This window comes from Mus musculus, chromosome 2 (assembly GCF_000001635.26).
Source record: "Mus musculus strain C57BL/6J chromosome 2, GRCm38.p6 C57BL/6J".
In the NCBI taxonomy this organism is placed as follows: domain Eukaryota; kingdom Metazoa; phylum Chordata; class Mammalia; order Rodentia; family Muridae; genus Mus; species Mus musculus.
Genome location: NC_000068.7, coordinates 38,510,495 through 38,534,538, shown reverse-complemented (window position 1 = coordinate 38,534,538; position 24,044 = coordinate 38,510,495). Strand labels below are relative to the sequence as shown.

The window sequence follows — 24,044 nt, the reverse complement described above, 5'->3', positions numbered from 1 at the left end:
GCAAGGAAAGTGCTGGGTGCACAGGTGGCCTTGGGCTCTGGGTGCACACGAGCTCCATTCATGGGCATCTGGAAACCTCTAGAAATGGGCACCGGGGTAGGATGTAATCTGAACAGTCACTCAGGCAGGCCCAAGGGCAGCTGGAATAACTATCCAGTGGTCACCTTCCTAGGTGTCCTGTACCTCAGGCGCTGAAATCTGCAGAGGGAATTTTGTGGTGAGCACTCGGGAAATTCCCCTGGCTCTGCTCTTGGTTTTATCAACATGGAATAATCATTAAGAAAGACTACCTGCATTTCCTACTCCTCTCAGGGGCCAAGATGACCCTCCATCCACTTACACAGGACCTCAGTCTCATCAGAGACCCCAGAAGGGGCCCTGAGGCTATGGAGTATATCCTCAGAACAGGAAGTATCTGCGAGTGGAGGGCAGGATGGGTTTTTAAGGAAGGACAGCACGTGCAAAGAAAGGCTCAGAGGCTAGGAAGACCCAGCTGTGTGCTGGGGACAGACTCCACAGTGATAGCAGGGGAGCTGGATCTGCAAACCAGTGTGACTCAGATTCACAGGGCCCTGAGTCTACCTGCTCACAGCTAGCCATGTGAGAGGCAGAGGTCAACTCCCCGGACTCTCTCTCCTTCTGGTGTTCTTTTACAGAGCACAAGTGTTGGTATTCGCAGATGGGCCATGTGAACAGTCAAAGACTGAAGCTCCTTTCCTGTGCTCGTGGCTACCCCACGAGCCTCCACTCATGGAGGCATGTATGTTCATGGAGAGACACAAAAGAATTCCTGTGGGGAGACCTGGCAGCAGGCACTCAGGATCAGTGTGGTGTTAGTGCTGACAGCATCAAGTTTCTATTCAGCAAGACTTTATAAGCCATTTGCTGTGTACCAGGCCAAGTCCTCTATTGGGTATAGGAAGGATTCACACCCTCAAGTTTACCTAGTTTTCAGTCTCTTCCTGACACGGGCATGACCGGAATGTTACTTCTACTTCACAGGGAAGAGAGGTGAGGCTTAGTCTGCGTACAGGATGTGTGTGCTTGCTCAAGATTTCTCTGGGAGGTGTGTCATGGCTGGGATACCCGGAACTGCCTGACCACAGAGATAAGGGTCCCTGACGAACGAACTGGGCCAGATTCCCTTCCTTCCTTCCTTTATCCACAGCAGGGGAAGCCTTGCTGGCTGCCAATGTTGAGAATGGAACAGAATGGTAGGGCCTTGTCACTCTCCAGAGAGGAATTCCTCCTCCTGTGCAGCCAAGGTAGGACTGATGCTAAGCTCTGAGAAGCTCTGGATCCTCAATTACCCCAGCTGATGCCTCCAGAGGACTGTGTTAAAGACAAACCACTCGGGAGGCTGCGTTAGTGATGGATGTGGTGTGGGCACCGATCATAGGCACAGAGTGAACAGGCTCTGGAGTTAGGACCCTGTCCTCTTGAGTCTCCAGGCCCATTGCATAGGCAGGGGGGTAGAGGTAGTATCCTCCCCTTGCAGTGTGTTCCTGGTCCTCCTTCCTTCCCTCCCTCCCTGCCCCCTCCAATGCTTGGATTCTTATATGCTTTTCTCTTCCACAGGAATGCAGCAGGCTCTGCAGAGTCCTCTCATTCCAGATGTCCCCTGTCCTTACAGGATGGCATTCCCTCCAATGTCATATCAACCTGATAACCTGAGACTGTGACCTTGGAAGTATAAGCAGTCGTACTTAAGCATAGTTCAAACTTATGACTCTTTGACTTTGTAATAGTACAAAATGGATAAGCAGTCTACATAAATCTAACTTTCGATTTTTAACTTCAATCTATTCCCAAACTAGCCATACACGGTCTGAGATCTTAAGAAGGCTGGGCAGAGCTAACCATAGCCTATCTATCAGTCCCACAGTCATGAGAGGAACCACCATCCATCTACAGGGTGCAGTGTGAAAACATGCCAGAAGGCTGGAGGGTGAGGGTTTGAATTAAGGCGTTTCTATTTTATTTTATTTTATTTTATTTTATTTTATTGGCTTTTTGAGACAGGATTTCTCTGTGTAGCCCAAGTTGTCCTGGAACTTCGTCTGTAGATCAGGCTGTCCTCGAACTTACAGAGATCCTCCTGCCTCTGCTCCCTGAGTGCTGGGATTAAAGGCGTGTGCCACCACTGCCCGGCAGCACTTTGATTTACCATGATCTTGTCTGGATTGTAAACTGAGGCATATTCATAGGCTTTTTACAACTATAACTGAGGTAATGCAGGATTAGGATGAACCTCCAATCCAATCGGTCTTTCTATGAAGGAAATGTGAATGTACACACACACAAACAGAGAGAGAGAGAGAGAGAGAGAGAGAGAGAGAGAGAGAGAGAGAGAGACCATGGTGGATTTACAGCTCAACATTGGTAGCATTCACCAGAAGCCAGAGCAACTCTCCTTTTAGAGAAAAGCAAGCCCAGCACCTTGGTTCCAGACAGCAGGCAAGAGTGAGCATGAGACCACTGTGCTACTACACTCAGTCTCAGCTTACTTGTTAAGACAGCCTTAGGAAACCAGGGGTCAGATGTGATGAGGCACTTTCTCCTAGACTCAGGGAATTTCAAAGGCCTGTAATGCTTCCCCCCAAATCTGAAGATACACATAAGGCTGCCAGCATTTTCCAGCATCTAAAATTTCCATCCATTATCACCATTCTTCAGGAGAAAGGACAGTTGACATAGAAAGTTGTTAATGCCAGGCTTATCCTTCTGTTCTCTCATTTCACTGGGGCTGGGTGCACATATTCCAGGTTTGGCTTGGCTCTGGATTCGGCGTGCAAGGAATTAAGCCAATGTACCAGAGATTCCCTTCAGCCTTGACCGAGGAAGGTGAGGCTGGGCCTCCTCATGTCCTTCTGTGAGAAAGCAAAAATGTGTTCCCTGTTGGAACCTGTGATGATTCCAGCAAAGACCCTCTGCCACAGGCAATGTCCCAGCACCAGGGAGGAGACAGCCCCAGGTCAAGGAGGTGAGGAAAAAAAGGGAAAGCATGAACCTTTCTAGTGACAAGACACAACTGTGAAATCTCACACAAGACTTAAGGGCCCAGCATCTCCAAGTCCATTGGAACTCACCTTGTAAACCTGAACCTGGCCCCTGCAGAGCGTGGGACCAGATGCCTCGTGCTCAGGGAGGAGCATTCAAAACATGTGGCCCTAATGGCCTGATGACCCAATGGACAAGGGTCACCCTGTGCTTTGAGAACATCACACCCACGTCTGCCTTGTCTGCCTTGCAGTAACCAGAGAGCAAAGGGAGCCGTGTTCCTTTCCTTGGACACTCCCATACCAGGACACACTCCCCAGCTGGGGCCAATGGGCACAGGGCAGCAGGTGGCTTCAGATGATAAGGTCTGGTGCAGCAGTGACTCCCGGGGCTCGAAAGCCCATCTGCCCTCCCTCCATTCTATGCGCCCCAAGAGGGGCAGGGTGGGCCCCTTTCTCAGCAAGCCAGGAAATACACTCTTTCCTGGGCTAAATGCCCAGATTCTTGCAGCAGTCACAGGACACACTTCTCCAGAGCAGGACCAAGCCACAAACGTAGACTGGAAGTTTCTCTGGGCAGTGTCAAAGTGTGGGGGACACACTCAGGCACACTCAGAATTCCAAGCTCAAAGTTGGGTAGGGGAGGGGCAGCTGAGGCTAAATAGGCAAGGGCTCCCTCCCCCATGGGCCCCTAAAGATGCAGCTGAGGGTCCACTTGTCCTCCCAGAGGGCTCAGTGTTCTTTCTGAGACAGTATGTAACTCATTTTACCATCTCTTAAGCAGTTTGTTTTTTTAAAGGATCATGCCTAAGGGGCTAGGGACATGGTGTGGAAGAGATGGAGAGTGCTCTGTCTTCCCAGGGGGAGACAGACATAGATGCCAACAGACATTGTCATTCAGGCAGGCAGGAGGAGATTAGGGCAGTGACTGAGTCAGGTGGGGGAAATCAGGGGACCTGGCCTCACCAGGTCACGGGGACAGTTAAACAACTTAGGACATATGCAACACAACACAGGAGCAGGTCCCCTGAGTGGTCTAGTTCAACTAGTCTCCTTGCATCCCAGGGGACTCAGGGGGAGACCCCAAACCAGCCCAATTCCAGAAGATTCCGACTCCTTCTTGGTAGGAAAGCTATTTTTCTGACACCATGCCCGAGGCTGGCCCGCTAGAAGGTTCCAGCCCCTTATGTAGCAGGCACACAGAACAGCATGCACTGTTCTCACCCCCATTCAGCTGCCTGTTCTCCAACCAACAAGACTCTCCTAACAGGCTATCCTACCTTACTGTCACATCACCAGCAAGAGTATCCTAACTATTTTCTAGGCTATTATCTATCTACAATACTGTCACATACCCAGAGTAACCCTGTGAGCCCCTGGCATCATCTAACACACTCCAGGCCAGCGGGGGTGGGGAGCAGGAATATTGGTGACCCTGGCCTAACCCCAGCATATGCAGTAAGCGCAGGTGGGTGCTGAGCCCCAGAGCAACTGCTCTGAGAGCATGACCTCAGCCTCTTCTAGAGACAAACAGTAAACATACAAAAGGCTGAGACTCGGTCCCCAGAACCACATGGCACGCTCCCCAGGAGGCAGGGCAGACTAGGGGTGTCTACGGATTGGCGGATTGGCGATACTGTTGGGAAACCAGGGAGATTAGATGCCTCAGTGGCGGGTGGCCTGCACGGCCTTGGCTGACACACTCCCATCAGCTCTGCCTTCGCTTATCCCTCGGAATCACAACAGCTTCCATGACTGGGCTTGGGGGTGGAGTAGGCAGTTAAAATGCAGAAATCCGGATTTAGGAAAAAGTAACCCATCCAAGGCTCTTCTTTCCCTTTGCGGTGAGCTTTACATATTTTATCAGTTATCTTCACATGGTCCCCAGCAAGTCGGAGAGGGCCTTGTTTTTCACAGGAAAGCTATGAGGGAACTGAGGTGAGGGGGTCTCCCACCCAACACGCGGATGAGCAGCATGGCCTGGAGGGCGGGAGCAGCCTCAGTCATGTGCAGACTTTGGGACGTTGATTTTATTGGTTGTACATATCCTGGCTAGGCCATGACCTACCCCAACCTCAGTGTTGCTCACACCTCCCCCTTATGGACGGTGAGGCTCCCAGATAAAGTGGTCATTCTTGGGCCCAACACCTAAGGCTCTTACTTCTATGGCCCCATTTGAGGTGACCCCAAGCTGCACCTGCTTAGAGCTACTGATTCTGGAAGGTCGTAGCCAGGGTCTTCCAGAGGTGACAGCCAAGGGCTTACATCCTTGTGTGGCTTTAGGAAAATCGCTCCATCTCTTTCAGTTGTGGGTTCACTTTAAAGACTGGGCACCAGGCTGGTGAGGTGGCATAGCACAAGGGAGAACAGACTGGCTCCTCAAGCTGTCTGCTAACCTCCACATACAGGCTATGGCAATCATACCCTAATAACACTAAATAAAAAATTATGAACTCACGGTCAGTCAGGGCACACAGTGAGTGCCAGACCAATCTAAACCACACAGCAAAACCTTATCCCACCCCGCCAAAACAACACATAACCAAATAATAAGTTGTTTAGAGATGAGAACCAATAGCAAACGTAAAGCCCTGGCTGGTATGCAGTTAACAAGGTAGTAGCAATAGTGGGAGGAGCTGATGTGGTTTAAATACAGCAAATATTGATACATAAATAGCATACTGTTAAGAGAGTTGTCAGCTGTGTCAGGTGAAGCCCCCTCACCTCTAGACACACTCCAGGACACACAATGGAGCTCATGCTGTTGCTGGGGATTCATGGCCTTCTTCTTGCCATAGGGATTTGTATCACTGTGCTTTCCACTTCTGTCTCCCTGTGACTCCTGTGGGCACCTGACTCACCCAAATGTACAGACAAGGAGCATCATGAGGTGAGACCACAACGCCCTCCACCTTTGGGCAGAAGACTGTCACCAACCTGTCCCTTCTCACCCTGACTCCTTGTGCAAGTGAATTGACATCTGAGCTCAGCGTTGTGCCAGTGTTGACCCCTAAGACCTACAGTGAGTGAACTACAGGGAAACCTGGGATCGGATCTGTAGTCCCACTCAGGGCTCAAAGGCTTCCCAACTCACCCCTCACTCCAGGCTAGCTCTGTCCTCTGCCTGTCCCTTCCACCCTAGCATCTGCAGTACCCTGCCCCCAGTTGCCACAGACTATGATGGCCTGGCTCCAAACCCTTCCAATGGCCTACCCCTACAGGTGGAGTCCAACTCTCTCCTCTAAAGAATTCCTTGCAGCAGATCTGTGAGTCTAAGGCCAGCTTGGTCTACAAAGCGAGTTCCAGGCCAATCAGAGCTCCCCTTTCTTAAAATCAGACAAAGAGACTCCCCTGTAAGTTCAGGTATAGTAGTGGGACTCTATGAATTGTACCACCTTAGCACCCACTGGCGTTTACTGCATGTGCTGGGGTTGGGCCAGGGTCATCAATCCATCCCCACCACCAACTCCCGCTGGCCTGGAATGTCTTAGACAATGCAGGGGCTCACAGGGTCTCTTCGGGTATGTGGCAGTGTGGTAGGATAGATGATAGCCTATGTCACCTATATCACTATAGTACTATATCACCAATGTGTAGGCCCCCCTAATCGGAGGAGTACACCTCGTGATCATGGGAACTGAGTCTCGGGCTTTCATATTTATTATTCTTAGAGTTGGAGGCATGAGTTCCAGGCTTGGTTGCTCGCCCTGGAAACCAGGCCTGGGATACACTGCTATTTCCCTTGGGAACGGTCATAGAAAGCTGCACCAGGCTATGTTCAGGATCACACGGGAAGTGGGCTTGTCCTAGCCATAGATGAATCCCTAGTCCAGGAGGAAAAAAAAATTCTAGGTGGTCAGGGTTGCACAAAAGGAGAAGGGTGCAGAACTGTCCTGTTCAGTCCACCTCAGGGCAGTTCTGCCTAAGCCAAATTCCTGAGATGCAGGACCAGCATAGGAGCCCAGAACTCAGCACAAGGCAGGTGCAAGGGTGGGGTCTGACCCTAAATACCAGTTTGTCACTGATGGGTCTGCACTCCAAGTCTCCTAAGACACCCCTCATCACCATCCTATGAGTGGAGAATGAGCCTCACTTTAAATGTGAGGAGCCTGAGACTGAGAGCTAAAGTCATCTCTTCAGAGGCACTCAGGAAGTAAGTGTGGTGCACAGCACTTCAACCTTATCCACAGAAGTTGAAAAATGCTTTTTACAAACATTTACAGCAGAAGAATTCCACTTGCTGGCTCTCTCAGGGACTGAGAAGACCTCATCAATCCTTCCCTTTTCTTTCTTTCTTTTTTTTTTTGGTTTTTCAAGACAGGGTTTCTCTGTGTAGCCCTGGCTGTCCTGGAACTCACTTTGTAGACCAGGCTGGCCTCGAACGCAGAAATCTGCCTGCCTCTGCCTCCTGAGTGCTGGGGTTAAAGGCATGCACCACCATGCCCAGCCAATCCTTCCTTCTAGTACCTGGAGATTTCCAACTGTGTGCTTAGGTCATCCTCTCCCTTCTGGAGTTAACTGTGTATTGTCACACAGAACTGGAGTTCTGAACAAGAACAACAGTAACCCTAAGGTTAGAGTTCAGTAAAAGTGTCAGGCCCTCTCTTCTTTCTGGTGAACCACAGCAGACATTACTAATCAAACCCAGTCTCCAAAGCTACTTCAGCTGGGTATATCAGGCAATCTCAATCAATCTACCTGAGCTAGCATCACTGTGACATAATTGCTACTTCTGTAGTAAATGGGAATGTAGGGGGAAGGTATAGCTCTCTATTCCCTCCTTCATTCTCGGGGTCCCACACCCTGAAATCCCCTCAGATTTGCAAATAGGCTATAGGAGTTTAGCATGGCCCTGGGTCAACACTGGCACAACACTGAGTTCAGATGTCAATCCACTTGCACAAGGAATCAGAGTGAGAAGGGACAGGTTGGTGACAGTCAGATGGTGAGGTCTCATTCTGCTACTTTCTGAAGCCCCCAGGAAGGGTATTCCCAAATTTAAAAAAAATCATTTTGGTGGTGGAGGGGAGAGGTTATATCCCTGAACCTCTACTCAGGAGCTATGTAACCCTGGGCCTCTGCTGCTCATTGGAAAATAGGCACAAAGATTCCCACACCCCAAGACCTACCCAAGGTGGCCAGTACAATGTGGGGGATGTAGGAGCACCCCGTAAATGCTGGATGCTCTCTCTCCCTCCCTCCCTCTGCACTCAGCAGGGTCATATCTGTGCACTTCTGTGCATCACCTAAGCTATCGCATGCCCTGTCATAGCCCCTGAGGGTCCCCTTCTCTAAAACCCGCAGTCCTCCTCACCCAGGAAGTCCAGGCTGCGTGGAAGTTCTTTTCTCCCATGCTTGCTATCCTTTTCTCTTTCACTCCCAGTCTAAGCAAAACTGCTTGGCGACCAATCCTGCCTCTGTCCCCAAGGCAGTTCCAAAGGGCCCATCTTGTCCTGCAGAAGTGATGGCAGTAATTCTATTAATGGGAAGCAAGATGAATGGTACCCTGTGCCCACAGTGTATGAGGCAAGGTGGAACAGAGGGCTGGGGGAGGAGAGTGTGGCTGGAACTCACCCTCCTTTGGGGCCTTATTAGGTCTTGAAAGCACCACTGCACACGCTAAAACCTGCTTTTGCCAGCAGAAGACTCATTTTACAAATATACAACAACAACGACAACAACAACAACAACAACAACAACAAAACCTGTAAATGATAAGAAAACCCTGAAGACTCACCTCCCAGGCTGCAGTGAGGCGACAAGCCACTCAGTCTTTCGTCTCCCTGACTCCTGCTTTAAATAAGTGCATCTAAATGCCAGCTCCTTACTTTGTGAATACCCAACACGGCTTCCTCGGCTGTTTTAGGCCTGTTTGACAACAGTGGGACAGGACGACCCTGGAAACGATTTCCCCTAAAAGGCTTGTCTTCCAGATGCCACAAAGCCCCAGTGTACCCTGGCTGACAGTCCCAGGGGGGATCTGCCACAACCCCCTTGCCATCACAAACACACATGCAGAATGCCATCGTTATCTGGCCCAGCAATCAGTAGCATTTCAAAGGTGTTCTGCAGTGGCATAGGTGTCCTTTTCCACAACTATGCAAAGATCGTGTTCTATACACCCACCCTCCCAGTGTGGGAACAAGCCACTGAGGTGTCTGTCACACTTTACTTCCAACCAGGAGTTGAAGGTAGAAGCCGATACTGGTACAGAGGCACTGTGTAGACCCAGGGTCAGGTCACGAGGCTGTGTGACCTCAGCAGTTTGTGGAACCTCTTTGGGCCTCAGCCTCCTCATGCCAGCACAAGGTCAACCCCATCTTCCCATCAGCCTTGCAACAAGGAGCTGATGCAATCCTGGATCAGGCAGGAATGTTCATGTCTCAACATCAGTGGTTTGCCTCTATTCTTCCTGGCCCACACAATCTCATGGCACCCACTTCCCTGAGAGGCACCTGTGGCTCCTCTGCTACCTGGAGTAATGAAGCCACCTGTCTTAGTCAGGGTTTCAATTCCTGCACAAGCATCATGACCAAGAAGCAAGTTGGGGAGGAAAGGGTTTATTCAGCTTACATTTCCACACTGCTCTTCATCACCAATGGAAGTCAGGACTTGAACTCACACAGGACAGGAAGCAGGAGCTGATGCAGAGGCCATGGAGAGATGTTACTTACCGGCTTGCTTAGCTTGTTTTCTTATAGAACCCAGCACTACCAGCCCAGGGATGGCACCACCCACAATGGGCTGGGTCCTCCCCCCTTGATCCCTAATGGAGATAATCTGTGATAACTTCAGCTTGTGTCAAGTTGACACAAAACCAGCCAGTACACCACTCACCGACACAGGTATGAAGGAAGAGGTTAGAAAGGAAGGTTTGGAGCCAGGGCCTAGGTTCAAATCCTGGCTTGGCTGAGGCCCTAATGTGTGGCACTAAGCAAATGACGGATCCACGCTCAGCCTCCCACTCCTGTCTGTAAAATGGAACTAATATCATCATCTGCTTCATCAAGTCACAACCAGGATTCAGTGTGACTACCTAGTCAGCCCAGCCCGGGGCCAGTGGCCCTCAGATGAGCAATCACGAGTCTTGGCAGAGGGTAAGAAAAAATCCCACACTGCCCTGATACTCTGCAGGGAAGAAAGACCCGAGGACACTCCAACCCACAGGCTGGGGAATCCCACCAGTCCCAAACACAGCCAGCCTTTCCCTTGGACATTTCACTTTCAGAACTTCCCCAGTGTTCCAAGGCAGTAACGTGGCTCCTTACGCCGGCTGCTTGAAGGCAGGGACCTTGCCCCCATGACTCACAACCATGTCTTTGAACAGTGGAATAGGGCACCGCTCATTCAGATAAATAAATGACTAAAGGAGAGGGAGGAGACTGGGTGGGGGTGGGGTGGGGTGGGGTGGGGCGGGGTTGGGTAGGGGGTGAGGCTGAGTGACCTACCATGTGTCTCAAAGCAACTTAAGCATCACAGGTACCAAGCTTGAGTCTCCTGGTGCTCTTACCAAGCGAGTCAGTCAGTAAGTTGGTTACACTTCTTGCCAACACAGTAAGTCATGGTCCTGCCCACTAGCCGGCATGGAACTGAAGACCAAATACAAAAACACAAACTTGTATCACCCCTGGCCTCACAAACAAGGAAACTCAGGCCCCCTGGGAGGAGGTGACAGACTACTGTGGGTAAAGCAGGGACACATGGTTTGCACCGCCTTGTCCAAATCAACTGCCCACCTCCTCCGTCCCTGGGCAGAAATGGCTGTAGGTCAGACTGAAGTTGCAGCTTACCCCTGGAATCTCCTCCCTGCCTGCCAGGAGCCAGAGGAGGAACTCAGAGGTATAGGCAGAGCAAAAGCATAGAGTGCCCCCTGCCCCCTACCCCCCTACCCCCTGCCCCCCCCACCGGCCCTCACAGAAGGGTGCAGGGATGGGTGTCCATGCCAGCAGTAAACGTGGACTACATGCTTGGGGACATAAAGCCCTGGGGTTGGTTTATAGCTTTGGCTCAAGGCTTCCTATGGACACTGAGCCTCAGTTGTCCTAATTTGAAAGATGGGTTCAGCAGCATGTTCAGGAAGATTAATCAATGAAATGAAGGCAAAACACACACGGAATCTGGCTGGGTCCTGGGCTGCATAGTTGAAGCTAAGGAAGTTTTATTTCCCCACTCCAGAATTTCACACAGAGACCGGTGAGAAGCTAAACTTCTGCTCCTCTAGTTACCTGCCCTCAACTCCCTCAACTCCAGAACTAGAATCCTGTCCCTGTTAACACAGGCATCAGGCATAGCTCCCCGATATCTTGGGTCTCTGGTGGGGGGGGGGGCATCTGGCTTGATGCTCTTCCCACATAATCTAATCCTAGGCTGTCCATGACATGGTATATAGCCAGTGATGACCCCCAAATTCTGATCCCCTCAGCAACTCGGTTGTTTCATTGCTAACTCTTGTCACTCAAGGACAGGAAAGCTGACAGGATGTAATAATATCCAGCCATGGTGGGCTCTATGGTCTGACTAGCAAACAAGCCCTACAGAAGAGAGACCAGCTCGCTGAATGGTAGTGGTCATTCCAGGGATCAGTGGTCTGCACTGATCATTTCCTCTAAATGACCCTCAGGGAGAACTGACAAGGGGGCCTTCTCTGTTGGAGAAGATGGTGTTTAACATGGGAGTCTGCATTTCAGTTTTACACTGGGCCTCACAAATTACACAGTCACCCTCATCTTCCATTTACATGATCCTGACATGCGCCTTATGGTTGCAGGGGCCTTGAGAATACCTCCAAAGTCCTGGCAGAAGTCCCAAGTCTGAGACTGTCACCTCCAAAAGGACACTTGAGAATCTTACTTGTTGAACTTCAGTTGGCTGTTTATATTATCTTGCATTGAGGTGACAACCTCAAGGCCTGTGCCCTGAGGGAGCTTCCTGGACAATGAGTGGTTCAGAAAACAAGCTAACTCAGGAAACTCAGGACAGGACGCTCAGGAGAATATCCAACAGATGTCACCAGGGAATGATCTCACTGGCTAGTCTAGTCAGGTGGCTCCCTGGAGGCAGGGATGACAGAGCTGAGCAGGAAGTGAGGACCTAGTAACTTTACTTACTGGCCTGCAGCAAGCGGTAAGGCCAAAGCAAGGGTGGAGGACTGCACCAGGGGATACAGTCTGCAGACAACTCTCCTGTAACAACTGCAGAAGCAAGAACGAAAAATGAAAAAAAAAAAAAAGCTTCCAACATCTGGAGATGTGTTCTGGGCACACACTCAGCTACGGCAGCCCACCCTTGATTGGATGTTCATGGTCTTGATTCCTGTCTCTTTACAGACATAACCACCTCTTCCTGTGACATGGAAAGTCTAACGGGCATGTAGTAAGGGGTCCTCTGAGCAGTGGGAAGGGACAGGCAAGGAGCCTTTCTGATGTGAGCCATCACCCACATAGAAGAATGGCACAGTTGTAAGACCTTAAAGTGCTGCGTCAGGTCAACCTGGGCTGTTCCTAGCAGTTCACTAGCTGCATGTCTTAACCCTGAGCCTTAGTTTCCCATCTGTAACTCGGCATTATTAATTGTCCCATCCTCCAAGGGATACTGTGATGATGAAATAAAATGAAGTCACTGACAGGTACGGCACACAGCAAATGACCGATAAATGTCAGCCGGCTCGACTGCCCCACACCCCAGCGACACGTGACGCGTCTCAGGATGGAGAGAATATGCTCCTCTCTAGCATCTGCCATGACTCTGCTCCCAGACGCCCCTCTCCCCCCATTGTTATGTCGCATCAGTCCATAAATATTTAAACAACATGTCATCAGATTATTATAACATATGATCCATAGCACTGATGTGCAGCAGTTCTGTGCATTTGGGCTTCATTTTCAGAATATCGAGACATAAAATATTTATGTATTTAGCCAACCACGAGATCTCACATTCTGTCTCAAAATGCTGGGTGGTGGCAAGACGCTGAACTGAGACGCGATGTGTGAAGGGGTGCCTTGTTCTCACATCGGTTCCTGGGGCATCTGGATTGTTTCTGGTTCATTCAGGGGACATCATCACGTGGTGTGTGAGCAGTCGCTGACTCGGTTGATCATAACAAGAACGCCAGGCCCCAAAGAACTCATCAAACCAGTATACGCTGGGTGGTCTACACGCCTGCCTCTACGGATGTGCACACAGTAGGAAGTGTACACCTCTCACAGTACCCACAGGGAAATGCAGATTCACCTACAGCCCACAGCACCACCGGGGTACTGTGGTACACAGCAATGATTCAGGGCCATTTGACTCCTGTTTCCTTCTGTCCCCAGGTCCCAGTATCAGGTCAAGCTCAAACTAGGATTGAGCCGATGTAGTTGGATAAATGGCAATTAAAGACATTGCCAGATAAAATTGTGACCAGATTAAAAAATAATTATTAGATAATAAATTCATACATGATAATGATGCTCCATCTGCCAGTCTGATTTATACTGTGCAGGACCCTCAGGCCTGAGACATAGGCTCTCCAGTAAACCCTTGCGAGTAGGAAAGGTTTTTTTTTTCCTATGTAATTAAGTATCTCAATTGCTAACATTAGCACATCACTGTGGCCATATGTTGCAGGAATTTTCAACAGTATGTGATTTCAGAGACACTGCCCCATAAGCAATCGGAGGATCCAGAAACTCACATGGCAGAGGCTGGATGCCTCTTTAGGACTGCCTCTCTTGTCCCAAGCCACTAAAATACCCTTTAAGAGATCAGAAAAGTGAGGTCACCCTATGCCTCACCTGTGTATGATCAATGTCTGAGGATATAGGATGCCAGAAAAGTATGTATAAAAGACAACTGTCAGCTGAGGGTACAATCATTTCCTCTGCATTTCCTAGGAAAAGGGACAGAGAGACTGATCCCCCTGTGTTTCCCTAGATGGCTATTTCCAACCTGGGCTGAGAAGCACCATGAACCTGCCTGCTGGGAGATCCCAGTGCCAAGTCTAGGGCAGCACAGAACCCGCTGCCCTTCACTCCACACAGAAAACCATGTACCATGTCGACGATGACTCCAAGAGCCATAGTCCCAACCCTGTCCCCAGACTTTGTATAGACAGAGCTCAAGTCTTTTTGTTCTTATAGACTAGCTGAGGACGCTGGCATTAAAAGCAAACAAAAAGGACCAGTGGGATTCCTGCAGGAGAGGAACAAAACAGGCAGGGCGGATACTCTGCATCATAGCCAGAAAGTGTGTGCATGATTAAGGTCCTGGGTAAATCAGTTCAGGGGACCTGCCGGATCCTCCAACCTCCTGGAGCAGGCTTCCCGCCCGCCTCTGCTGTCTGTGCAGCGTGGGATTCAGTTGCTACCACGTAGACACCCACCAAGGCCAAATGAACAAGAGAGTCGCTTCCTCTTATCACGCCAGGTTCCTCCATTTCTGGGACTGGGATCATGCGCAATTGGGGATCAGCAACTCTAGAACTTGCACGGGAGAGTTTAATTCCTTCCTGTTCTCAAAGCCACCTCACATAGGACACTCCCTCTAAACAACGAAGCCTACTTTACAGGAAACACAGCTTAGAGCTGTTAGGGCAACTGTCAGAAAACCCGGGTGCAATCCCCGGCACCCCCAACAAAATTAAAACCAGCTTTGAGAGTCATGTGCCGACCCCAACCCCTCCTGTACTGACATTGAACAAAGAAATGCCCCAGGAAGATTATTTCATAACTCAGAGGTACGAGCTGTTCTAGGCTTAGGTTCCTCCCATAGGTTAAGTAACTCTTACCTGAAATGCATGGGACAAGGAATGTTTCATATTTTATTTATTTGTTTATTCATGTGTATGATGTATGGATTTCTTCCTTGCATGAATGTCTGTGCACCAACTGTATGTCAACGAAAGAGGGTATCAGATCCCCTGGAACTGGAGTCACACATGGTTATGAACTGACATGTGGGTGCTGGGAATTGAATCTGGGTCCTCTGGAAGAGCAGTCAGTGCTCTTAACCCCTGAGTCATCCCTCCAACCTCGTGTTTCAGATTTCAGAACGGAATTTTGGAATACTGTATAGACTTTACCAACTGAATAACCCTAATCTGAAAATCTGAAATGACCCCAACTTTGAACTGTTTGAACACCAGGCCATCATGCTGGTGTGTGCAGAAATACTCTGATAATTCTGCTCTTACTGTGTGCCAAGTTCTGAGGACACAGCCTTGGCCACACACCAAGTCTTGCCCTATGGAATGACAGTCTCAATTGAAATAGACAACTGATACTGTATACCATCAGCACAGGACTATGGTACATGGTGTTTCTTCCAGTTGCTTGGAAGGTCAGAATTGGTCACCCTCTCCCAGCCCACACAGTGGGCGTGTCCAAAGAGCTGCAACTGTCCCCTGACTCTGAAGAAGGCCCTTTGCTTTGCTTTTCCTCAAAGCACACAGGCTGACAGCAAAGAACCAGCTACTCTGGACTCTGGGTGTCTCCTTATCCCTAAAGTGGGCATATGGGTAGCTACACCATAGAACTGTTGGTTGAAGTAAGTTACTTCGTATAAAAGTTGAACTAGGGCATGGCACACAGGAGACACCGGGCACAGGGAAGCCTCTGGCAGGATGGACGGGAAGTTCCCAGTTTCATGTTCTCTCAGGTCAGCCTGCAGCCTTGGCTATCATCCCATAGTTCCTGTGTCCGCTTGCCCTCATCATGGTCCTTTGATGCCTCAACAGAACCTCATATCTCCGTGCAATAACTTCATACTCCTCTTGCTTCCCCAGAGAGTGAAGCCTTCTGTAGATCCCTCCTGTAGAATGTACACAAACTCCTACACAATTCTGAGCCTGCCTCCAGCAGTCAGGATCAAAGGGGTGTTGCCCCCACCTGGATTCTGGGGTGGGTAGGCGCTATCCTGTGATAGAGCCAAGGAAAGAGTCCCTATGCGAGCCTTACCTACCTGACCCAGAATTCTGAGATATGAGTCTTAAAAAACAATTGGGGGGAGGCTGGGGAAATGGCTCAGAGGTTAAGAGAACTAGCCTGGGTTAGTTAGTCAGAGGTTAAGGAATTGGCCTGGGTTCAATTCCTAGCACCCAGATGGGAGCTCACAGATATCTTTGGGATTCATCACTCTCCTACAGACATACATGCAGGCAAAACACCAATGCACATAAAATAAAAAAATAAATCATTAAAAAATTAATTTCCCAGGCATGGTGACATGCCTTTTAAAGGCCATGTGAGTTTGACGCAAACCCACGCTACACAGGAGGTTTCACAACAGCTAGAGCTACACTGAAATCTTGTCTCAAAAGATATTTAAATTTATTTTTATTTGCATGTGTGTGTGTGTGTGTGTGTGTGTGTGTGTATGCATGTGTATGTGCTTGTCTGTTTGGGTGCTAGTACATGCAGGTGTCCAAAGAGACCAGAGGAGGGCATCTGATCCCTTGGAACTGAAGTTACGGGCACTTGTGAACTGTCTGAGGCATGCTGGGAACTGAACAGGAGTCCTCTGCAAGAGTATGCACCCTTAACTCCCAATGAACCATGTCTCCGGGATGTGCTTCTTGAGTGAGTAGATGGATGTGTCACACGCTAGCCAACACAGGTATCTCTAGTTCTGAGACCAGAATCCACTCCGCCTGCTTCAGACTGCAGACATTGTGCTTCACTCCCAAGCCCAGGCCCAGAAGACATGATGCACGGCTTGGAAGCTGGGAGAACGACCTGACAGAAGCCATGGAAAAGCTACGCAGGATCTCAGGCTGGGCTGCACTGCACTGTTCCTATCGATAAGGGGGCAGGAGATGGGGTTCTTTTTTTGTCTTAAGCAACAGAATCTCTTCTGGTTTGCTTTTTCCTTTAAAATCATATAAAATTAATCTCTCTGTCTCTGTCTCTGTCTCTGTCTCTGTCTCTGTCTCTCTCTCTCTCTCTCTCTCTCTGTGTGTGTGTGTGTGTGTGTGTGTGTGTGTGTGTGTGTGTGTGTGTGTTGCTGAGGATCCAACTCGGAACTTCGCACATGCTAGGCAACTATATTGGGTATCACTGAGCGATACCCAAATTAACAGTTGAAAGCAACATCTGGTACATTCATAACGTTGCACAACCATAGTTGCTACCTAGTTCCAAACCATTTTTTATCACCCCACAAGGAACCCTGTACTCATCTAGCCCTGACTTACTCCCCACACCCCTTCCTCCCAGACCCTCGTGATTGTAATCTGCCTTCATTCCACAGGACTCTCTAGTGTGAAGTGGCATCCAGCCTGAACAGTCTCTAGGAGCTCCTTCTCTCAACTCGACTCCTGGGCAGAGCCCTTTTGTGCACCCAGGTGACAAGAAGGCAGGGTGGGTTGGCCCCTCCCCTCCGAGAAGCTCACATCCCTCGTGCTCAGTGGCCGTTCAGAGAGGGCCCTCATCCCAGCTCTTACTTTCCAGAATCTATATTCTAAAGTCAGCCTGCTGTCTAAGAAGGGGAAGCTGCTGCCCGGCATATCCAGCCCACTGGATGGGCACAGCAATGGAGGCTGGGCCTGAGTGAAGCCTGAACCAGAGGTCTCTGTGGGGGAGTGGCTTTCCACAGCCTCTCTTCCCCTCCCAAGCCTAGTGGGCTTCAGGTATGAGGAACTGGACAGATTTCCTCAAAAGCTTCCTCAGGAGGGACAGCTATTCTGGAAATCAGGGTTTCCGGTCCCTTAGAGAGAGACAATCTAACACCCTCAAATGGCCCAGGAAGACTCCCACAGTACATGTGGCCTCCCTCAGGCCCAGTGGACTTCAGTGAGGACTGAGAGTCCTCAGTGAGGACTCTGGTCCCACTCGGGTCTGTGATGACCACTCCTATCAACACAGATCTCTGCTGGGCCACGCTATGTAGATAATTAACAAAACATCTGCCTCACTTCCTAACAACCACAGCTGACACAGCTCAAAGGCCTTCAGAGACTTTCCAGCTTCATGCCCAAACTGAGAGGGCCCACTGTCTTGCCCTGTGGTGAGTGAGTAGGAAGAAAACAAACACAGATCTCCAAACCTTGTCTTGAGATGCCACAGGGCCACTCCAGCATTGAAATCCAGCCTCTTTCCAAACTACTGCTGTCTACTGTATCTGACAAATTCTTTGTTTTAAATTTTATCTGTCTGGATATTTTGTCTGCATGTATGTCTGTGCACCACATCCGTACCTGGGGCCTTTTGAGGCCAGAAGAGGGCAGCATCAGATGCCTGGAAACTGGAGTAGTGGTGCTGGGAACGGAACCCAAGACCTTTGGAATGCTGTGACCCACTGACCACTCACACGCCCACAAGGCACATATTCTTATTTTGACTATGAGTATCTCGCCCTTTCAGGGCCTCAGTTTCCATTCTGTAAAATGGATAACTGGGCCGTTTCCAATCCCAGAAGTTCAGCCTAGGTAGCCTCCTGTGCTCATCTCCACCCCATGCTCTGGTGATTTGCTCTTCTTGGCACTGCGAGACCCTGAACATCATCAGAGCAGGTCATTGGAAAGTAAGGATGCCCCTTTGCAGATAGAGTCCTTCCCAGAAATCCCCAGCTTAAAGGGCCGAAGGATAGGTGTTAGTAAATGGGTCATGAAAGAATGAGAGAGAAGTCAGAGTGTAAGGCACAACCCAGGAGCCTCTCGGATGTCAGGGAGACAAAGGAGGATTCCCCTTAAAAGAGCCACACTGATTTTGAAGTGTGAGGGTTAAACAATTTGGGGAAAAGGCAGGCGCCTAAGGCTTCCCACAGCAACTACCCGCCCCTTCCCTGTCGGCATTCCTTCACACTCGCTGGAATTCCTACACAAAGCCCCCTTTTTCTTTTCTATGAGGTCACCAGCACATAGAAGTCTAAGAGAAAGAACAGTTCCCTGTGGGTAAAGCCCTTGGAACTAAATGAATCCAGTGGCCCCCACATGCAATCTGACGGCCCCCTCAGGGCACAGCTCCAGGGGTGGTGAACAAGGGTTTTAGGGGGTGTTGAGCTTCTAACCAGCACAGTCCAAGAACCTGCCTAGGAGAGCAGGTCCTCAGCTGCCAGACCACGTGAGAAGTTGCCTGTGGGGGGTTAAAATCCAGAACTGGAGTCCCCAGTATGTGTGGGGCTGTAGTCACACAGCAAGTCCTCTTGGAGTGACAGATGTCACACTGCCAGATCACATGCTCAAGTTCAAGTTCCCAGGATTAATGGCACAGGATATTAGACTGCTAACGGATGTGTCCAAATATGACTTCTGTCTGGGCCTTGGGTCTGAGAAGGCTACAAGTTTATCCTGAAGATGGATTATGAGTGTGTCACCAAATTCAGACAGGAATGGAGAAAGCTTAAAAAAAAAAAAAAGAAAGAAAGAAAAGAAAGAGGAGGGAGGAAAGAAGGAAGAAAGGAAGGAAGGAAGGAAGGAAGGAAGGAAGGAAGGAAGGAAGGGGGAAGGAAGGACAGACAGAAGATTTACCTGGGTGACAGAACTAAGCTAAGAACTTAGGAGATCATCCACTCAAAAACTTCAGAACCCTTTACAGAAACCCAGACCACCCTCAATGGCCCCTCCACAATCCCCCTGCTCCAGAGCCCCAGTCCTAAGGATCAGCAAACTCCCAAGTATATGCACTTTGCTGCCTATGATGACATCAGCAAAAATTAAATTGGATAAATAAAAACATAGAACAAGGCCTATTTTTACCTCCGCAAGTCACAGGCCAGATGGGGAGGAATCTATCAATGCCAGAACCGTGGCTGCGCCTCCCTGTACCATCTATTACTTCACACCTTACATTTAGGCATCGCATCGCAAAGCACTCTGCAAACGACACTCCTGCAAGGGAGAGAGCAACCTTTTCCTGTTAGTGCTGGGCAGGCAGAGCCCCAACCACGCAGGTCCTTACTTACACACAGTCCTCTTCTGAAACACCAGAAACGGAAGTAAATGAGGAAGTGAACTGGTGGACCCAGTTCTGAATGACAGGTGACAAGGAGTCTTTGCAGAAGTGATTGTGTCAGAGATTCAGAACGGAGAGTAAGGATCTGAGATCACTCTCCATCTCCCTACAAGGTCAGGGGCTGGGCTCTTCCTGGGGCCATGTCCAGCTTTGTCTCCAACCTATATCTATGTGTTTATTTAATCAATTTATTTATTTAAATGGGATCTTGGTGTGTAATCCTGGGACATGTGGTAATTGCTATGTAAATCCAGGCTGGCCCAGAACTCAAAGCAATCCTCCTGCCTCAGCCACAATTATGGGCGTGAGCCACCACACCTGGTTGTAACCCATATCTAATCTTGAATGATTCACCAAGTCCTCCACCCTCACCTCCCTCCTTGGTCCAACCTGAAAAGAGGAGAGAAATATTGTATTATTCTACTTTTGACAGTGGTTTGACCATCCTTGGCACTTGGAAAGTACCTTCACTCTGGTGGCTCAGCAGTCTTTGGGAAGACCTAGCCCCAAATTCTAGAAACAGGCTGGTCTGCAAAACATGGCCTGTCATAAATCGCTGGGCTTTACAACAGGCCAGAAGAACAAAACACAATAAAGGTAGCCAGCCCGTCCTAGAATCAGAGCTACGAATTTAAATCCTGACTTTGCCATCTATCAACTTACCTGGACTTTACAAGTTCATGGGGAGACTATAGACTCTGTCCAGACAAGTCTGGGTTCAAATTCTGGGTCTACCGCTATTCTATAGCCTCTCTGTGTCCCAGTTTTTTCATCTACAGAATGGACACTGTAACAGTGCTCATCTAACAGTGTTGGTGGGGAAAAGGAAAAATAACTTCAAACTTTGTGCACCAAGCCCAGCACAGGGTGCATCCTTAATCATGGGGGACCGGGGTCGTGGTGCTACCTTCCCAAACTATGCCAGCCAGTTCATCTCTGCTAGTGTCTGTTTCCTCGTATAATAGAGACAATAACCTCTGACTTATGGTGAGCCCTAATGAGGACAGGAATGTTCAAGTCCTCAGTGCCCAGGCTGTACAGCTTAGGAAGTCAAATGTCAAGTCCTGGGCCCAATGAAGGAGGAAGGCCTAGAAGGCAGGCAGGTGGCTCAGACTTCGGCTACTACCCTTTCCCTGGTGGCCTGGGACACAGGTTTGATTTCTCTATGAGTCAGATGCCTTGGTCACAAACCCAAAAACAGAGTGGAATCCAGGAGAGTTAAGGACCCCAAGAACCTCTCAGCACACAGTAGGTACTCTGTAAACGATTCAGCTGCTTACCCTCTTCCTTTCCCACACCATATGCCACCTGGGAAAGCCAGCATCTCCATTTCTGGAAACCTAAACAGCTCTAAATCCTGGACAATGCTTAAGTCTGAGACTTGGGCTTTTTAAAAGACAGCAAATGACTTTTGTAGTCATCTCTGAAGCAGACGGGGCTCGGAGGCTCACAACCACAGGGACCATTTTAAATCCCGGGCCTTTTCTTCTGGGAAGTTAAGCAAGAACCTTCCCAAATGTTTGCCGTGGGGCCCTCTGCCAGAGAGTGACTCACTCCTCCGCTCCCCACAGGCATATTTTATTTGGGGGTGGGGGATCCAGGGAGAGCCTGGCCCCGGTGGGGGAGGGGAACAGTTTCAACACGTCCAGAAGGTGGGGATATTTTTTCTTCTCCAGTTTTCGGGACAAAGAGGAAAAAAAAAATGAACATGGGTCTTTTTTTGTTTCCTTCCAGGTTTTGTCTTCTGGACGACGATGTCCAAAGTTCACTGGTTAAGTTTCTCCTGTTGGGAGTCAGGCACCCATTCAATGAAATTCTTCTCCCATTAGCAATAGGGTTTTTAACATGCCCTTTTACACACACCAGGCTCCTGTGAGGACATTTTCCCCTCAAAAAGTCACCCTGCATTTTGCAAGTGGAGTGAAACTTTGTACATAAACTTTCTAAAGTTTGCTCTAACGCAGTTAAAACTTTCAAACACACATGCACAAACTGTCAATCAAAACTTCACGGACAGCCCTTAGAGGATGTGTCCCAAGCATGCTGTCACCCATTTGTTATGGCCCTCTGGGGCTCGGTTAAATCAGGGAAATATGATTAACTTAGAGGAGCAGGCAGAGAGGACAAGTATCTGGGGCCCTGGGTCTCCCTAGGGCCTAACCCCTAGGTATGGGGAACAGAGTCCAAATCTGGCCTAGCTAGAGACAGCCACGAACAAAGCCAGGGAACTAAGACATATTTAGAAAACCTCAATTCAAGTTCAGCGCAGCCCCCTCCTCAGCCTGCGTGGCCATGCAGAGTTCTGCCAAGGCCGGGCTAAGAGGCTTCCAACCAAAGTCAGAACCTGGGGATCTGCGGACTCACAGAATCCGGCCCAGCACCCTCTCTGGACAGGGTCAGCCGGCACATCACACACACACCGGCCTGCAGTGTGGAGTGCACAGTCTGGATCCTAAACACACTCTCGTATGGAATTTGTACACTTTTGCCCGTGCACGTGTGCACACACTCACTCGGGAACGTTCAGACACGTGGGCACACGTACTCCTTGGCATCCACGGTAAACACTCGATAAACGGATAAACCGAAGCCGAGCCCGTCCACCCGCACTGGTCCACCCCAAACTCACAGCCCGGGCCCCTGATGTGCACACGCACGCACTCCCGCGCAGCTGGGCGGATGGAGCCCGCCGCGGACACCTCGGCCTCCTGCGGGCGTCCCCGCCGACTCCCCGGGCACGCGCGCGCGCCCACAACGCCTCGGGTGACAGTCCCACGCCCTGGCCCGCGCCCCTCGCTGGTCCCAGGCCACTCACCGGCGCTGGCGGCTCTCTCGGCGGCGGGCGGAGCGCGGGTCACACGCGAGTTGGCGGCGCTGCGGCCGCAGCTAGTCCGCTTGGTTCAGCCGCCGCTTCTGCGCGCGCCCGCGCGCCCGCCCCTCCCCGCCGCGGGGCCGCGCCGCCCCCTGCGCCCGTGCGCGCGGCCGCCACGCAGGCTAGGGGGCGCCGGGGGCGCGCTCCCAGCCTGGGTGCCTGATCGTCCAACTCAGGTTGGAAGACTGAGCCTCAGACTCCAAACCCTGGGCACTGAACCCCTCTGCGCGGGCTCTAGACTTTATAAGATGCAGATTCGCTGGGTAACCAATTCGTGGACCCTTCCCCACACCCATGGATTCCTCATCAGCTGACATTGCTCCTCTCACAGCCCTCGCAGGACCGAAATTGACCCATTCACAGAGTGCAGCAGGAGGTGAAGTTCAGTTGATAGCATGCTTTCCTAATCTCAGCACTAGGGAAATTGGGCACCTGTAATCTCTGAATTAGGAAGGCTGAGGCAAAAATGTCTGAAATTCATTCATTCTTGGCTATATAGCAAATTCCAAGCCAGCCTGGGCTACATGAGATGTTGTCATTCATATTATATATATATATATATATATATATATATATATATATATATATATATATATATATATATATATGTATATATGTATATATGTATATATGTATATATATATATATATATATATATATATATATATCAGTGTGTACAATAGTACAGTGTACAAATAGTGCCCAGTACAGTTCCAGAAGTAGGCACCTAGGATAAATCCAAGTCCCTGCCCTCAAAGTGCCAGTATCTCCTGGGGATACTGCCTTCCTGGGAACTCCAGGCCAGCCAAGCATCAGTGTGCAGAAGGTTTTTAGGAGTAAGTGGGCCAGCCAAATACCCAGGAGCCTGGGGGTGGGGGTGGGGGTGGAGGTGGGGGGAATGACCTGAGTTTGATCCTCCAGACCCACACAATGGAACAAAAGAACTCCAGCAAATTGTCTTTAACCTCCCCATGTCTTCCAAATTCACACCAAGTGTTGTATGTTAAAAACAAAAAACAAAACAACAACAACAACAACTGCCTTCATCTATGCATACTTAACAACCCCACTAGGATGTCCAAGCTTCTCTGGGGAGCAATTAAGGTGACTCCCACTTCCCCTCAGGAAGGGATGCTCGTAGCTGGGACAGGTATTGCTGCTTCTGAGTGTTCTAGACTGTCTGTGTGCCCAAGCACCTGCCATCTGTCCATTAATCTGCTGTACATGTCTGGGCACGGGATA

The 24,044-nt window shown here is 49.8% G+C and overlaps 1 protein-coding gene and 1 long non-coding RNA gene across 8 annotated transcripts in view; one reads left to right on the top strand and one right to left on the bottom strand.

The window, feature by feature from the left end:
* Positions 1-24,044, bottom strand: part of Nek6 (NIMA (never in mitosis gene a)-related expressed kinase 6) — a 103,628-nt gene that overhangs the window by 52,952 nt on the left and 26,632 nt on the right. The window contains exons 1-2 of one of the 7 annotated variants that reach the window (XM_030251922.1): positions 22,746-22,879; positions 10,448-10,588 (exon numbers count right to left, since the gene is read on the bottom strand). The exons of 1 other annotated variant lie outside the window; for it this stretch is intronic. Coding sequence is in view for 1 of the 6 variants with exons in the window: in XM_006498209.4 (XP_006498272.1) it covers positions 19,675-19,780 (106 nt within the window). In the remaining 5 variants the exon portion in view is untranslated. Of the gene's footprint in view, positions 1-10,447; positions 10,589-19,674; positions 19,807-19,880; positions 19,962-22,559; positions 22,664-22,745; positions 22,880-24,044 lie in introns of those variants that run through there. 5 more of the 7 variants (XM_006498209.4, XM_030251923.1, NM_021606.3 and 2 more) reach the window with 5 other exon arrangements.
* Gm35808 lies at positions 1,102-1,722 on the top strand. Its single transcript, XR_374292.3, has 2 exons — positions 1,102-1,265; positions 1,579-1,722. It is a non-coding gene; the product is annotated as a predicted gene, 35808 (long non-coding RNA).